The 17,481-nt window shown below is 33.0% G+C and overlaps 1 protein-coding gene across 12 annotated transcripts in view; it reads left to right on the plus strand.

Annotated features, from left to right (window-relative positions):
• Positions 1–17,481, plus strand: part of AKAP9 (A-kinase anchoring protein 9) — a 195,387-nt gene that overhangs the window by 161,084 nt on the left and 16,822 nt on the right. For 11 of the 12 annotated variants that reach the window (XM_055307480.1, XM_055307482.1, XM_055307481.1 and 8 more), the window contains 12 exons: positions 1,892–2,044; positions 2,401–2,580; positions 3,205–4,278; positions 5,419–5,559; positions 6,073–6,561; positions 7,350–7,413; positions 7,502–7,623; positions 8,203–8,394; positions 8,660–8,848; positions 13,420–13,564; positions 15,875–16,094; positions 16,813–16,963. In XM_055307480.1, coding sequence (XP_055163455.1) covers positions 1,892–2,044; positions 2,401–2,580; positions 3,205–4,278; positions 5,419–5,559; positions 6,073–6,561; positions 7,350–7,413; positions 7,502–7,623; positions 8,203–8,394; positions 8,660–8,848; positions 13,420–13,564; positions 15,875–16,094; positions 16,813–16,963 — 3,120 coding nt within the window. The remainder of the gene's footprint in view (positions 1–1,891; positions 2,045–2,400; positions 2,581–3,204; positions 4,279–5,418; positions 5,560–6,072; positions 6,562–7,349; positions 7,414–7,501; positions 7,624–8,202; positions 8,395–8,659; positions 8,849–13,419; positions 13,565–15,874; positions 16,095–16,812; positions 16,964–17,481) is intronic. The other variant, XM_055307489.1, reaches the window with a different exon arrangement.

Below are 17,481 nucleotides of genomic sequence, written 5' to 3' on the forward strand. Positions count from 1 at the left end.
CATAAATTCATGTATCAAGGAAGTAAAACAAAACAAATGAACAAATGAAAAAACAGACTCTTAAATACATGGAACAAACTTGTAGTTTTTCAGAGGGGAGGGTGAAATAGATGAAGAAGATTAATAGATACCCCCCAAAACAAATAGCATTTGAGGTAGAACATCAATTTTGAACTTAAATGTCTACATACATATTAAAATAATGCCTTTTTATCAAAAGTAGTTGTGGAAGATAGGTATAGGTATAAATACTACCGTATTAGATAACTTTGAAGAAGATAATAATCACCACAGTTTTCAGCAGACCAACCTGTTAATTATATATGAACAACTACTAAATGTATTTAAGGTGTGTTTATTGAGTTGAATACCAGTGTACAGAAAACAATTTAAGTATAAGTCTTGGACATTAGTTATTAGAAGCAGGATAAATGATAGTTAAGAATGTAAGGCTCTAGGGGTGCCTGGGTGGCTCAGTCGGTTAAATGTCTGACTCTTGGTTTAGGCTCAGGTCATAATCTCAAGGTCACAGGATCAAGCCCTATGTCAAGCTCCTTGCTTAGTGGGATACTGCTGGAGATTTTCTCTCTTCTCTGCCCTTCCCCACCAATCACTCACTCACTCTCTCTCAAATAAATAATAAATATGTAAGTCTCCACAGGTAAAATCTCACCAATACTAGCCTTGTGACCTCAGACAAGGTACTTTGTTCTTAGTGACTCCCTCCTCATCTCTGAAATGGGGATAATCCAACTAAAGATCTCATAAGGTTGTTAGAGAGTTTTAAAAAAATAATACATGAAAAGCACCTTATACAGTATCTAGTAATAAATTATCTATAAGTGAGGCTTTTATTACTAGTATCAGTACTATTTCTCTTAAGGAAATATTAGGCTAAATGATTTTGAAGGGCTTTGCATTGCTAGTGCTAAGATAGGATTCTGATTACATGTCTAAGTGTAAGCAGAATATGGTTCTTTTCAAGTTCTAAGGCAATAAATGATTTGTAGGCTGCTCTCTCAGCCAGCTGCCACTGAGTAATGTTGTTCCTGCATTTTAGGTTGCTTTTAATGCAGCGATTTTGATCATCAGATAAATACATATTTAGAAATTCATTAAGTATTTATTAAGCAGCTACAAAGCATTGAGCTAAATTACTATTCCTTAATCAAACTCAACTTTTAAAATATAATAACTAGGTCTTGAAACTTGTCCTTATATAATAGTCTCTGTATAACCATTACAGAGTAATTGCTTATCATTAACAGTAATCTATGCTTAGAAAAGAGCTAAATTTCTATTGTCCTACACATAGGAGCTCTCTTAATTTTCTCCTAAAATAGTATTAATAGCTTACTATTAAGTTTCTGTATTGCACACCTAAGGATCTCATGGTCTTCGTGTATACCTCTGCTTTCTTCTGCTTAAACAAGACAGATGCACCCAAACCTTTCATTAAGCATTAGTATGGACTAATTTGAGCTAGTCTCACTTGGTAGCTGACCAATTGACTTAATTCTGCAGCTTTCTTGGACCTTTTGGTAGCAACTAAATTTAACATGAAATAAAATTTCAAATGTGGACTCTTTCCCTTCCTCCCCTGACTTTTTTCTGCTTTATCAGAATATTTTAGGTAAGAAATGGCTCCTTGTATCCTTCCTCTGAAGATCTTCCCTTTGCTTTGAGTAGGATGACTTAAAGGTGATCAGTTTGAAAATACCTAGAAACCACACGGTTATACCTGGCTTAGAGAAACCCCTTTATTCTCATGGCTTATATGTTTTAAGCAGATACATTTTATACAGCTACTTATAGTACTTTTCATTCTCTCTTGACAGACATTGTATAAACAGGTATTTTTTTTCTTTCTTTATGATAATTTTGGTATCAGATTACAAACTTAGAAGAACAGTTAGAGCAGTTTAGAGAGGAACTGGAAAATAAGAATGAAGAAGTTCAGCAACTACATATGCAATTAGAAATACAGAAAAAGGAATCTACTACCCGCCTCCAAGAACTGGAACAAGAAAACAAATTATTTAAGGTAATTAATTAAGAAAAACTTTGCCTGTAAATAATTCATAATTTTTGTCTTGTCTTTGTATCAAGTATTTGCTGAATCCAGCTACTAAATAATACTTAACAGAGGAACATTAACTGCAAATGGGTTTGCATGGAATTTATTTTCAACCCAACATAAACATTTGAATTCATCATGAATGAAGAATTTTTTAGAACTTTTATCAAAATATTTTAAGAATTATTGACTTAAATGGCTGTATGATAATCCAATTTTGTATACATTTTGGGCATTTTATCTTTTGTAACACTTAATTGAAAGAATATTCAGAAAATTACATATAATAATCTGTCCAACTGGTTGGTTATTTTTATCCCTAGGATGAAATGGAGAAACTGGGGTATGCCATAAAGGAATCGGATGTTATCCCTACTCAGGACCAACATGTGTTATTTGGAAAATTTGCTCAAATAATGCAGGAAAAAGAAATAGAAATTGACCGATTAAATGAGCAAATTGCAAAACTTCAGTATCAACTTAAAATTACAACAGATAATAAGGTACACTAGTTTAAAATTACTCCATGAAATAGAGCTAGAATTTTAAAGGCCAAATGGTTATTTTTCAGCTTCTCTTTGAATATAAAACTGAATAAACCTTAATTCTCTTTTACCCATTAATTTGAATTTATTAAGGCACATTGGCTTAATAAGCTATGTGTTATTTTTTGTCCTCTCCTAATATTATGTCACAGATTTTTGTTTTCCAGAGAGAGTCCCTGGCGACTCAGATTTCATCATATCATTCTAACCAAATCTACTAAAAATCATTCTATTCAGTATGAATTAAATCAGATAATAGCACCATCTGCTGTAGCCCTTTTTTATTTTAATACTTCATTCTTTTCAGTTAGGGTTTATTGACTATTTTATTTCTAGGAAATCAGCTACTAATGTGTAAATCACTTTCTATTTAACAGAATTTTCTGAACAAAGCTTGACAAAAGGTCCTTGTTTGATATGATGGTGACTATTGGTCTATATTGAAATTAGTCTCACATGTCTGAGAGGTATATTATTTGTGTGTATAAGATCAGCACTTTCAGATCCTGCCCTTAAAATAAAAAATAAAATTCCCAAAATATAAGTACATATTTATGTCTGTTACTTTGTTTTCTTTAACAGGTTATGGAAGAAAAAAATGAACTGATAAGGGATCTTGAAACCCAGATAGAATGTTTAATGAGTGATCAAGAACGTGTTAAGAAAAATAGAGAAGAAGAAATTGAGCAGCTCAATGAAGTAATTGAAAAACTTCAACAGGAACTGGCAAATATTGAACAGAAGACGTCAGTGGATGCTAATTCTTTCCCAGAAGAAGCAGATAGTTTAAAACATCAATTGGATATGGTAATAGCTGAAAAACTGGCTTTGGAACAGCAAGTAGAAACCACTAATGAAGAAATAGCCTTTACAAAAAATGTACTTGAAGAAACCAATTTAAAAATGAACCAGCTAACACAAGAATTATGCAGCTTAAAGAGAGAACGTGAAAATATGGAAAAAATCCGAAGTGTACCGGAGAAAAGCGTTAACATGGCTATGGATGATCTGAGCAAAATCCACCCTGAACTGGAAGTAGTCCTTGCTGAGAATGCTCTTAAACCCCTAGAAAATCAGACTTACTTCACATCTTTTGAAGAAAACAGCAAAGGTTCCATAAGTAGTTTGGAAACAAAGGTGCTACAACTTGAGGGCACTGTGAGTGCAAAGGACATAGAACTCACTCAGTGCTACAAGCAAATAAAGGATATGCAAGAGCAAGGCCAATCTGAAACAGAAATGCTTAAAAAGAAGATTGTAAACCTACAGAATATACTTGAAGAAAAAGTTGCTGCTGCTCTTGTGAGTCAAGTCCAACTTGAAGCAGTTAAGGAATATGCAAAATTCTGTCAAGATGAACAAGCAGTTTCATCAGAACTTGAAAGAACAAATGTACAGAATTTAAATCAAGTAACAGACAATGAGATGGAGTCAAACGTATTAGCATTAACCTTGAGAATATCAGAATTAGAAAGCCAGGTGGTTGAAATGCAGACTAGTTTGATTTTAGAAAAAGAACAGATAGAAATTGTGGAGAAAAATGCTTTGGAAAAAGAAAAGAAGCTACTAGAACTACAGAGACTATTGGAGGAGGAGAAAAAACAGGGAAATAAAGAAAGGAAAAGAAGCCCTGAAGGAGATTTTGAAATTCTCAAGGTTAGGTTGTTTTTTATTTTTGTCACTTAAATTCCATAAAGAATTCTCTTTTTTCTTTGTTCCTTAAGCTGATTGCTAATTTATTAAATTAAATATGTATTCTTTACATCTAGCAATTCATATATAGGGGCTTTTTATAAAAATATTACTTTTCTGTGCAGTCCATATTATCACTAAAGTAATGAATACAAACTCTATTTTGTGGGCTTCAAATCATGTTATTTATTTCACTAGCATACTTATTAGAGCAGTCAGAAGAAAGAGATGTTAAGTGTAGCAAATGTCCTTTGAAACTTATGTGGGTTTTTTTCCTGTTCCATCTAAGATGTATGCTATTTGATCATTCCTTTTAAGTAATGGAAAATATCAAAATATATTAGCATTCTTCTGAAGTGACATATCAATGATAAGTCATTAGCTTTTATAGATTTTATGCCTGATAATAGGTTCTTCCCTTTCTTAGAAGTAATTTGTATTTCTCCTTTGTAAGTCTACTTTTGTAAAGATCTGAAATGGCATTTATTTCTTAGCACAAGACAGAAATAGAAGGACTTTAATTTTCAAATTCTCACTTTATGTATTTATAATTTTGAGTAGTAAATGTGCAGTCTTATCTGAATAGGTGATTAACTGACATATCAAAATTCTCTAAATATATAATTTGTTCTACAAAGAATGATAATTCTTTCCTTTTACTGGGCTTTTTTCTCTTAGGTCTGTGGAACTATAAATTCCTATAGTCCTATTAAAATAAAATATTAACATGACTTTCCATGTTTTTAAAACTTGTAAGAAATATCTTAGTAAGACTTGGTATTATTAGAGGAAAGTGGTATAAATATGAAAGTGTTCTGAATGGTAACTACATTTTCATTAATCTTATAAATATTTAGAATATATATACATGATGTATGTTTCGTTCCCAGAAAATAATTTTTTTCTTACTGTCTCAAAAACATAAACTGATGGTACCTAAAAAATAGTTTTCCTCTTTGTTGAAAGAACATGAATCCTTTCCATACCTTCTTATCTGAGAGGTAGTCATTCCTGCAAAAGCTTCTTTAGAATGTATAAGTACCTTGAACCTGGCTGTATTTTTTTAAAATAATGTGTTCTTAAATGTTTTCCACTGCCATTCAGACAACTGCTGAGCTAATTCATACCAGTGAAGAAAGTGGATTTTTTTGTCAACTTGAGGCTTTTAAAGCTGAATCATCAGCTATCAAAGAAGAACTTGCCAATTATAAAGAGAAAGCAGAAAAGCTTCAAGAAGAGCTTTTGGTAAGATAAGTAACATTTCTCCAAATTCACTTATTTTTACATATCTTAATTTCATTTCAAAGTATATTCTCTTCTATAAAGACAAACCAAATTCATAACTTAAAAGCTAGAAAAAAACCTTTTGTAGTTTTGATGAAAAGTTTTTATGAATTTCTTTACTAGCATGTTCTTGCTTGGTTTTCCTTGAATCTTTTTTTTAGAAAGATGCTTTTAGTCTCTAGTCCATTAATGATCAAGGAGAAAGACAGATGTTAAACAGAATTCTCTATCCCATGAAAACCAAAAGAAGAGGCTGATAAAATAATTTCACTTGTATAATAGTCTGTGACTATATGTATATGTGTATATATATATATACACACACATGCTGGAGATGTGGAATCTATGAGTGTTTCTGAAATATTTTTCCTATTGTTCTGAGGAAAATGAATGTCTTAGCATAAATATACTCTCTACCCTAAATTCTACATTTAATATTTTTAATTGAATGTTCTACTGTTCATTATGTTTTAGGTAAAAGAAACAAATATGGCATCTCTTCAGAAAGATTTAAGCCAAGTTAGAAATCAGCTCACAGAAGCGAAAGAGAAATTATCCTACTTCTTAGAAAAAGAAGATAAGACTAAGGTACAGGAAAACAGAATAGTCTGCGTATCAGAGCCGCTTCCTACTAACATGGATGCAAGTTTGGCATCCCAGACAGAAGGGACTCTCAAGGTCAATAGCAGCAGTCAGACTCCACAAGTTCTTGTTAGAAATGCAGGAATCCAAATTGATTTACGGAGTGAATGTTCATCAGAAGAAGTCACTGAAATAATCAGTCAGTTTACTGAAAAAATTGAGCAGATGCAAGAACTACATGCTGCTGAAATTTTGGATATGGAATCCAGACATATTTCAGAAACCGAAACCTTGAAGAGGGAGCACTATGTTGCTGTTCAGTTACTGACGGAGGAATGTGGTACCTTGAAGGCAGTGATACAGTGTCTGAGATCTAAAGAGGTATTTGGTTCTCAGAATATGTGTTTTTTCAACATTCTTTGTGTTTTTCCCAAAAATTCTTTTTTTTTTTTTTAAGATTTTATTTATTTATTCATGAGAGACACACATGCACACACAGAGAGGCAGAGACACAGGCAGAGTGAGAAGCAGGCTCCATGCAGGAGCCCAATGCACTCGAACCCAGGTCCCCAGGACCACGGCGTGGGCTGAAGGTGGCGCCAAACTGCTGAGCCACCCAGGCTGCCCAAATTCTTTGTTTTTAAGAGAAAAAGAAATTTATGATAGTCTCTTCCTTATTTTTTTTTTTTATTTATTTTACGATAGTCATACAGAGAGAGAGAGAGAGAGAGAGGCAGAGACACAGGCAGAGGGAGAAGCAGGCTCCATGCACCGGGAGCCTGACGTGGGATTCGATCCCGGGTCTCCAGGATCGCGCCCTGGGCCAAAGGCAGGCGCCAAACCGCTGCACCACCCAGGGATCCCTAGTCTCTTCCTTATAATAAAATTGCAGTTTTAAATCTTCCCATTGTATAGTCAGATGAGAACTTTCCACAGAATTCCTCTGGAAATTTGGAACATGATATTATTATGCCTTAATTGATGAATGTCTTCTTAGGGTAATATCTCTTAAGAAAAAAATTGAAGACATTTATTGTAAAATGTGTGACAGATTGAATTGAGTTTTTCGTTTGTTTTTTAACAGCGTTATAAAAGACCAAAACTATTTATTGAGCCCTATTTTTATTAAGGAAAAAAATGTTACTTATACTTTTGTTTTCTCTAATTAGGGATCCTCAGTTCCTGAATTAACACATTCTGATGCGTACCAAACTAGAGAAATATGTTCCAGTGGTAAGTTATATAAATTTCTGACATTTTTGTAGTACTTATTTAAAAAATATTTGTTTCTTTTTAATAGTGGTGGTTTTCTTTATTTTAGATTCTGGATCAGACTGGGGTCAGGGAATTTATCTCACACAAAGTCAAGGATTTGACACAACATCAGAAGACCGAGGAGATGAAGGTGAAAGTTCAACAGATTCATTTCCAAAGAAAATAAAGGTACTGAAGGACAGATGTCTTTTAGTGACACTTAGCCAATGTGGTTTCCATATTGAACATACCAGTTTATTAGAACTTACATAGTAAGATTCTTTCTGAAGAATCACATAGCAAGAATCAATCTTGGGAATCTGTTTAGTGTTATTGCTGTATTTTGCAGATAATAAAGTACAATATATTTAATAATTATCTGTCTAAAGATTTTTAGAAATAGTTTTTGTTCCTGGTGTTTTTGAGTGCCAAAATTATTAAAACCATCTCAAGGACTAGAATTTATCTCTTACATATTTCTTTTGGCGAAATTAGTGGCCAGTCTTTAAATCCAAGAAGAGCACATCAGATTAATAAAAGCAACTTATAGGTGAGAGCTACACAAAGTCATAGAATGTCTTCTGGGATTGGCTTACCCCTCCATAAAAAGAAGGTTGTCAATAATGGTAGCCTGGTGTATCCTTCCTGCCGTGTCTCTTCTAAGTCAGTCTAACTAGATAGAACTACCTTGCTTAAGATTTATTTTTCTTTGTATGTCTATCTTTGAAGAAGATGTCAGAATTCTGGCCTTTGGGTTCTCATTTCTAGGGATTACTAAGAGCTGTCCATAATGAAGGCATGCAGGTGCTCTCCCTCACTGAGTCTCCCTATAGTGATGGAGAAGACCATTCTGTTCAGCAAGTTTCAGAATCTTGGCTAGAAGAAAGAAGAGCTTATCTCAGTACAATTTCATCTCTTAAGGATTTAATTACCAAAATGCAAGTGCAAAGAGATGCTGAGGTACTCAATATTGTGCATCTTACTAGTTTTGTATGGGTTTTATTAATAATAAGGTACTCTACAGATTAAACTATTATCTTTTATGATGTAATTACATGTGCATTACTGTATATCGTTTAAATGCCACAAGCCACACACTTGAAAATAAATCCATACTTTACTTTTGGCTTATACTCTTTATTTTGATTAGTAGATAAATACCATTTTTAGAATTTTTTAAACATACTAACCTGAAAACTAACTTTTATTTTTTATACTCTGCTAGGTTTATGAAGGTTCCCAGTCTCATGAGACCTTCCCAGACTGGCGAGGTGAACTTCTGCTTGCTCTTCAGCAAGTTTTCTTAAAGGAGCGTAGTGTTTTACTAGCTGCATTTCAGACTGAGCTGACAGCTCTAGGTACTAAAGATGCAGTTGGATTATTAAACTGTTTGGAGCAGAAAATACAAGAACAGGTATCAAAATAAAACTTTGAAACAAAGAATGCTTTTTAATAGTAATAAGCAAATGAGTTACTGATGACTTTTGGGGAAGGTCTGAAAGTTAAAATTTTAATAGGAGCCACTAAGAATATTAGAAGAAAAATTATTGCCTTAAATGTTTTATCTTATGTTAGAAAATAAACAAGACTGGAAATTAATGAGCTATTTATCCAACTTAGAAAGTTAGAAAAGAACAACAGAATAAGCTCAAGTAAAGTAGAAGTAGTAAACCATGGTCAGTTCTCATTCTCTGCAGTGGTTAGATTATGTAAAGTTGCTGTGAATACTGAGCCATTGCTTCTAGAGAAAATATAATGGGTAGGATCCTATGAGCCCATGATCATGACATTTGTCAATCAATACATAATTTTGTGTGTTTCTGTTTAAAGGCACCTTATTTACCAGGTATTGCTGATTCATTAATATTGAACCCATGGCCAAAAGCACTACATAATTCATGCCTAAACAAAGCTCATCACATGTATTCTCTGCAGAGAATACAGCCTTCTTATGATCTAGGTAGTTCATCATTGTGCTAGGGAACCATTCTAAATAGCAAAGTCACCAATAAAAAGCATAAAAGGACAAAAAACAAAAACAACCAACAACAACAACCCACAGCACTAAATAGATGGCAAAAATAGATGGACACTTGTTTGCAGTTTAAGAGATGAAAGAAAATGGCATTATGTCACCTAGTTCAGCTTCAGCTATGTACATGCACAGCTGACAGTTTTAATATTTTGCCCCTCTTTGCATGTTTACAAATGACTGTAAAAGCACCACAAGTACTGATTTTGGGTTGCAGATAAATTTTAGTGAATAGGCAGATTTGTAGATACGTAATCCACAAATAATGAGTTCTACTGTAATAAAAATGAAGCTAGTGAAATGTATACATTGGTACAATAGAGAGGATAAAAACCTTAAAAGTTTCTTCTTTGAAAGGTTAATAAGAAACTTTTCTGGAGAATTGGTTAAGGAGAAGGGTAAAGCACATTTTTATAAAAGTTAAAAATGAAAATAGGATCATAATGAAAGGTTAACTGAGATATAAAATATTAGAATATAGTGAATAATTTTATATCAATTCAAAAAATTGAGTAAAATGGACAGATTTTCCACAAAAATAATCTCTTCTCAAAACTCATTCTGGAAGAAATGGAAAACCTGAAAAAACCTACAGCTAGTAAAAAACAAAACAAAACAAATAGTTAAAAAACTACTAAAAAACTTAGTGCCCAGATCTTCATTTTCAACTACATTTTGCATTAAAAGGAGCTAGGAAGTAATGGCTGATTCCAGAGTTGGAGCAGAGGGACATGCAAGATGAACCTGGAATATCTTGATTTGCTGATAAGGGATTGCTCAAAGAATGAAGCAGAGATGTCAAAAGATCACAGAAGCCTGCTTGAAGGAGTTCCCAATGTCCACGATAAGAACAATTGGAACATCAAACTAAATAATGATAGAGACAGATTGTAAACTAAAGAGTAAAATAACTCATGAATTCATACTAATATAAACAAATGGATAAAAATTCTTTCTTAAAATAGAATTTCAGATAGTGTATAGAAGAAATGATATAGATCACCCTTTATTGAACATTATAGTAATAACTCAAGCAATAATCAGCCATGAGTCCTAAAACTAGTAGAAAAATATTTCAGAAAAGTATGTTTACATGGTCTCAAATCCTCAGGATATCTTTTTTTAATTATAGAGGAAAAGCAATGATTGTACTATGGAGAACCTGACAGATACCACCTTTAACCAAGTGATCAGAATTAATATCACCAGTAATAGAACAAACCAGACACCATGTACCTCCTCATATGAAATACACTACCTCACTTTTGTGCATAACTAAAACCTGCTCACAAGCATATATTAGGCCAAAACAAATTGAGGTCACTGTACATCTATCAGAATGGCCTAAATAAAAATGAGGGAAAATACCAAGTACTGGTGAGAATGCAGAGAAATTGCATCTGTAATACATTGCTCATAGGAATGTAAAATGAGTCACTCTGGAAAATGATCTGGCAGTTTCTTACAAAGTTAAATATATACTTACTATATGACCTAGAAGTCACATTTATAGGTGTCTATGAGAAATGAAAACTATGTCTCCATAAAAATCTGTACAAGAATATTCATATCAGTTTTATTTGTAATACTCCAAACTAGAAACAACCCAGTGTCCTTTGACAGGTGAATGGATGAGCAAATTGAAGTACATCCATATAATGCAATGCTACTTAGCAATTTAAAAAGAACAGACTATTGATACTGTAGACATCTTATGTAATATTTGAAATGACAAAATTATACTGATAGTGAACAGATCATTAATTATCAGGGGTTATGATTGGGAAAGTAGTTTCTTTGTGGTGATGAAACAATTCTGTATCCTGATTGTGGTGGTAGTGACTCAGACCTATACTTGTGATAAAATTTCATAGTACTATATACCAGGAAATGAATGAGTGCACATAAAAACTAATGAAATCTCAGTAGGACCTGTAACTTAAATAGAATTATACCAATGTCTAAATCTAGGTTTGATAATGTACTAAGTTATGTAAGATGTGATCATCAGAGAATATTGGCTGAAGGATACATGGGAACTTTGCTTAAATTATTTCAAAATAAAAAGTTTTTTAAAATTGAGAATCAGACTACAAAATAGCCTATAGTCCTCAAAAATTCAAGGTCACAAAAGACAAAGACATACAAATACTACTTTTCCCCCATTTGCTATTAGGAAAATTTGACAAAATATAAATAAGTTTTGTACATTAAATAATAGTATGAAAAAAATAAATAATAGTATGATACTAAGTTAATTTCTGCTTTTGATAATTGTACTGTGGTTTGTAAGAGAATGTTCTTGTTTTAGGAAATACTGTAGTTTTGGGGAGTAAAGGAGCATCTGTCCAGAACTTATCTTCACACATTTTGGAAAAGAAAAATAATGTACATATGTGTGTAGATACATACACAGGTATATGCAGAGAGTGGTAAAGCAAATGTAGTTAACATTTAGAGAATTTGGATGAAGAATATATGGGGATTCCTTGCACAATTTTTGGAGCTTTTCTGTAGGTCTGAAATTATGTCAAAATAGGAAATAAAAACAATTTAAAAAATTGTTCCTGCTACCCCCAGGAATTACACCAAGCTCAAATGGTTTTACAGGTGAAGTCTAGCATACATTCAAGGAATAACTAATTTTAATCTTAAACATCCAACATTCCCATTGTTGGATGACTAGGGGAATGCCTTGTGTTTTTGTTAAGAGGCTATTATAACCCTGTTACCAAAATCAGACAAAGATAATACAAGGAAAAAAACCTGTGGGCCTATTTTATTTTATTATTATTGTTTTTTAAGATTTTACTTATTTATTCATGAAAAACACAGGGAGAGAGGCAAATACACAGGCAGAGGCAGAGGCAGAAGGAGAGACAGGCTCCATGCAGGGAGCTCGATGTGGAACTTAATCCTAATTCTATGAGGCCAGTGTTGCTCTGATTTTTCTTTTTTTTTTTTTTTAAGATTTATTTATTTAAGAAAGAGGAGAAAAAAATCACATAAGAGCAGGGGGAAGGGCAGGGAGAGAGAGTCTCAAGCAGACTCCCCACTGAACGTGGAGCCTGACAAGCAAGCAGCTCAGTCTCGAGACCCTGAGATCATGATCTCAACCAAAATCAAGAGTTGGCTACTTAACTGACTGAGCCACCCAGGGACCCCATTATTGCTCTGATTCTTAAACCATACAAAGACATCGTAAGAAAAGGAAACCACTGACCAGATATCCAATGAGAATAAAACAACCTCTGGAAAAATGGACAAATTATACAAATATATCCAATAAATATATGAAAAGATATTCAAGCTTTACTGTATACTTCATACTATCAAATACTATATAACATTGAAAATGATTGTGAAATAGAGCTATGTGTGTCAACCCAGATGGTTCAGCAACATGATGAAATTCACTTAAATTCCGTAAGTGAAAAAGGCAAATCATGCAAAGGTGAATATACCATATGATGCCATTTATATAAAGTTTTAAAACATGCAAAACTATACTGTATATTGCTGAGGATACATTTGTGTACATAATATATAGAGTGCATGAAAATAACACCAGACTTAGAATTTGAGTATTTCTGAAGCAGGTGCTGCAGAGGAAGTGCTCAGGGAGTTGTATAGAGAGGGCTTTAGCTGTACAGGTGCTATTTTGTAAGCTATGTACATGAGTGTTTGTTCTTATTTTTATGTTTGAAGTTTTTCAAAGTATATGTGAAGATTAATAATTAAAAAGTTCCTAATGAACTGTTTGAGTTCATTTTAATGAACTGTTTAATGAATAATTAAAAAGTTCCTGTTCCTAATGAACAGGAAGTGAAAATTAGTGTCTTTCCAAAATTTTAGCATGTGTTCCATTTTTTTCCCCAGACTTCCTGGTTGTTAATATTATTGTTTTTACGACACTCTTCTTCACTTGATTTTTTTATTTTGCATTATTGTAGAGTATTGAATATCAAGCAGCTATGGAATGCCTCCAGAAAGCAGATAGAAGGAGTTTGTTATCTGAAATTCAAGCACTGCATGCTCAGATGAATGGTAGGAAAATGACTCTGAAAAGAGAACAAGAGAATGATCAACCAAACCAAGGTATGCTGTATGTCAAGTTCACATGGTAGCAGCAAATAGGTTGAAATATTTCACTGTTTCCCTTCTTCGTATGGTTACTTATTTAAAAACACATTTCCTTATAGTCACATTTTCTTCTTATTCTGATATCATGGAAATAATCTACATTAATTACTCTGGGAATTAAGAGATTGTCCAATTGGCTTTTAAACGAATGTGTTTAATTTTAAAAGAACAGCCATTGCTTTGATCAGGGTGTTTAAAACAAGCCCATTAAGTTCATTACCTTTTTTTTTTTTTATTACCCTTTTTTGTTTTGAAGTTCTTTGTGAAGTTAACTATCTAAAAGAAAAAGAAATCCACAATGAGAGTAACTATTTCTTTTTTAATCCTTTTCTTACGGATTATTTGTAAACTATAATATACATAAAGAAAAGTACAAGATGCAAAAATATATAGAATAACAAATCTTTAAATGAATATCTATGGAAACTTCACCCATGTCAAGTACCTCAGAGGCTCCCTTCCCAAACACACTCCTCTGTGGTAACGTAGAGGTAACTATTATCCTGATTTTTCTTTAGTTTTACTACCTATTTGTATATTCCTAAACCATATAAGCTTTTACAGTTTTCCTGCTTTTGAACTTTATTATTCTATATATGTTTGTATCTTCTTTTACGTCTCTATAATATTTTTCTAAGTTACTGCATTAATCTCCAGTTTGTTTTTGTTACTGTGTAGAATTTCCACAATTTATATATCCATTCTGTGATTGAATATTTAGATTGTTTCTTTTTTTTAATTAATTAATTAATTAATTAATTAATTTATTTATTTTAGCTCTCACAACCTATGCTATTCTGCACATGCTGCATACATACATGAGTTTTCTGGGTATATATACCCCAGGGGTGGAATTGCTGAGTCACAGAATATTTCACTTTTATTTTGTAATGCCAAACTAATTATAAACTAGCTGGATTTTTGCTTCTGTGGTATGCTTGTTCATGTACTTTCCCCACTTTTTTGTAGGGATGTCTGTTGTAGTAAATTAAATTGCAAATGGAAATCAGTAGGAATTAAAGTACAGTCTCATTTTCATCAGATCACAAATATATAAATATATAAGATTATTTTTAGAGAATTGATTAGTATTATTTTACTTTATTATTATTTAAGTTAAATAGAACCCCATGGAAAACTTAATATGTAGGTACATATTTATATTTGTAGATCCTTAGCTTCTTCTAAGAAATAGTTTTAAAAGCTTAAACTAATAGGGGCACCTGAGTGGCAAAGTCAGCTATGCATCCATCTCTTGGTTTCAACTCAGGTTGTGACCTCAAGGTCCTGAGATCGAGCACCATGTCAGGTTCTGCACTCAGGGCAATCTGCTTGGGATTCTCTCCTTCTCCCTCTGCCCTTTATGTTTGTGCTCTCTCTCTCTCTAAGATAAATAAATAAATCTAAAAAAAAACACAAAAGCTTAAAACTAGATTGACTATTTTCTAAAACCAATGTTATTCCTGCCTCCCAACATCAGTAATATGAATTGTAATATAAAGCAGTGAACTTTGATAAAATTTTTTTCAGTTGAAAATACATTAAGGTAGAATGGAAAAACAAAAAAAATAGAGGAAAAATCACCCTCACCCAGGTAAATACATCTATCTGCAGACCTTTGTTAATGCTGTAGTATACAATTTATGTTTTTTGCAAAAATGAGATCCTAATGCATATTTTGTAACATTTTTTTCATTTATTGTACTTAAAAGTTTAAATATTTTCATTTGTTTTCATTGTAACAGATCTGTAGCAGGGCTTTGGTTGGTGCTTAAAGAATAAACTGATCTAAACTTCTATGACAGTAAAGTTCCTAGGGACTGTGTGTGTAGGGAGCTAAACAAAACCAGCAAGACTTGCTGATCACTCTAGTGGTGGTAACATGCTAAACTCTTGCAAGTGCTTTGTGTGGCTATCAACATTGGCATTTTTTAGTATAAACTATTAAATTCTACATGAGAAAATACACACTTTTATGTATACAACTTATAAACACCTTAATATTCTTTTATTTCACATCTTGTATTGATATATTCTGTTAAACTGTTATCATCCTTATGTATTTATAGTTCTGAAATCTTGACCATTAGTACTATGAGAAAAGTATTCATGATACATATTAATATTGCCAACTTTGGGACTGTAATCTTTTCACATTTGCTTTGCAGTAATCTCCTAAATTAAAAATCAGTTCTCAATAAAATATTTATAAACCAAATATGAGTTGCCAGGTCATAATTCAAGTATTCATACTTTTCCATTTAGAACTCTTGGAGTATACGATGCAGCAGAAGCAGTCTCAGATGCTGGAGATGCAGGTGGAGCTCAGTAGCGTTAAGGACAGAGCAGCAGAACTGCAGGAACAGCTGAGTTCTGAGAAAATGGTGGTTGCTGAACTGAAGAGTGAACTTGCACAAACTAAACTGGAACTAGAAACAACACTCAAGGCACAACATAAGCACCTGAAGGAATTAGAGGCGTTCAGGTGTGTCAAGCTTCCTTATTATAAGCCTGGATCAGTGAAGGAGTTGGATTAATTTTGTCATAGACATTGTGCAGGTCTTATAAAAGCATAACATTATACATAATGTGTAAATAACCTGAAACTTTGTTATTTATAGGAAAAACCACAGTGGTGAGGAAAAACTCCAAATTTTTCCAAATAATAAATTCATGACTAGGTATTGGCATATTCCCTGCTGTGAGTTCAGTTCTGTTGAAGACTTACTGTTGTATAAGATACATAATTTTGACTTCTGTTTTACCATCAAGCAATTTGATATTTATGATCTCGATAGAATTTGTGGTTCATTTACCTACTACGTACAAAATGTTTTAAAATGCTTGTAAATTGTTGGTGTAAATAATGAGATATTGTGCTTGCCAAGAACACATTACAAGGACAGTCATTCTTTATTTTGAATGATGGTGATACCCATTTTCAGTAAAAGACAAAGGAAAATTTATTAATGTTATTTGTAAAAATAAATTATTTACAGTGCTAAATAATAGTTAATAGTTGCATTACTAGAAACAGTTAATTTGAAGTAAACCATAGTCAAAAATCTTTAATCTGTACTTGGCTTATATTTTCCTGTTAGCTAGTTTATAATATGCTTCCACTGTTTAGTGGAAGCTGTCTCTTTCTCTCAATATAAACTTGGTCAAAGTAATTTTATTAAAGTTCATTGTCTCTGATTTAGGTTGGAAGTTAAAGATAAAACCGATGAAGTACATTTGCTTAATGACACATTAGCAAGTGAACAGAAAAAATCTAGAGAACTCCAGTGGGCTTTGGAGAAAGAAAAAGCCAAACTGGGACGCAATGAAGAGCGGGATAAAGAAGAACTTGAGGTATTGTTACCTTTTTCTTTAAATGCCTGTGGAAAATCCGGAACAACAGAGGAAGAGAGTCTGGAGACCTTTCCTCTTTCTAAAACATCAGATTTTAGACATGTTAGATTCCTTATGAGGTCAGTAAGTTGTTCACCACTATGAAAGACTGTTCTGTTGTCTACAGGAAGTGCTAATAGTGGGGTGCATTTTTGCTGTGCTACATCCAGGAGTGTCTACAAACTATTCTGCTACAATGTGTGTTTTGGGAATTTGAGTTCTGTGCATATACAGTTTGATGGTGGGCGGGGGGGGGGCATCCATTTCAGTTTAATGCAGAGTAGTTTTAGTTCCTGTTTTCCCCTAGGGATAGGGAATAGTGACACCTCTCTGGCAGCAGGAGCCCTTACTACCATATTTTTAAAAATTTAAAATGAGTCCTATCACTCTGAACTGTCTTCGAAAGAGGCCCACCCTAGCTTTGCACAGCTCACAGCTCAGGGCAGGTTGTACTGCACATACAGTGCCCACTTCCGTCC

This window comes from Nyctereutes procyonoides, unplaced genomic scaffold (assembly GCF_905146905.1).
Source record: "Nyctereutes procyonoides isolate TBG_1078 unplaced genomic scaffold, NYPRO_anot_genome, whole genome shotgun sequence".
Classification (NCBI taxonomy): Eukaryota; Metazoa; Chordata; class Mammalia; order Carnivora; family Canidae; genus Nyctereutes; species Nyctereutes procyonoides.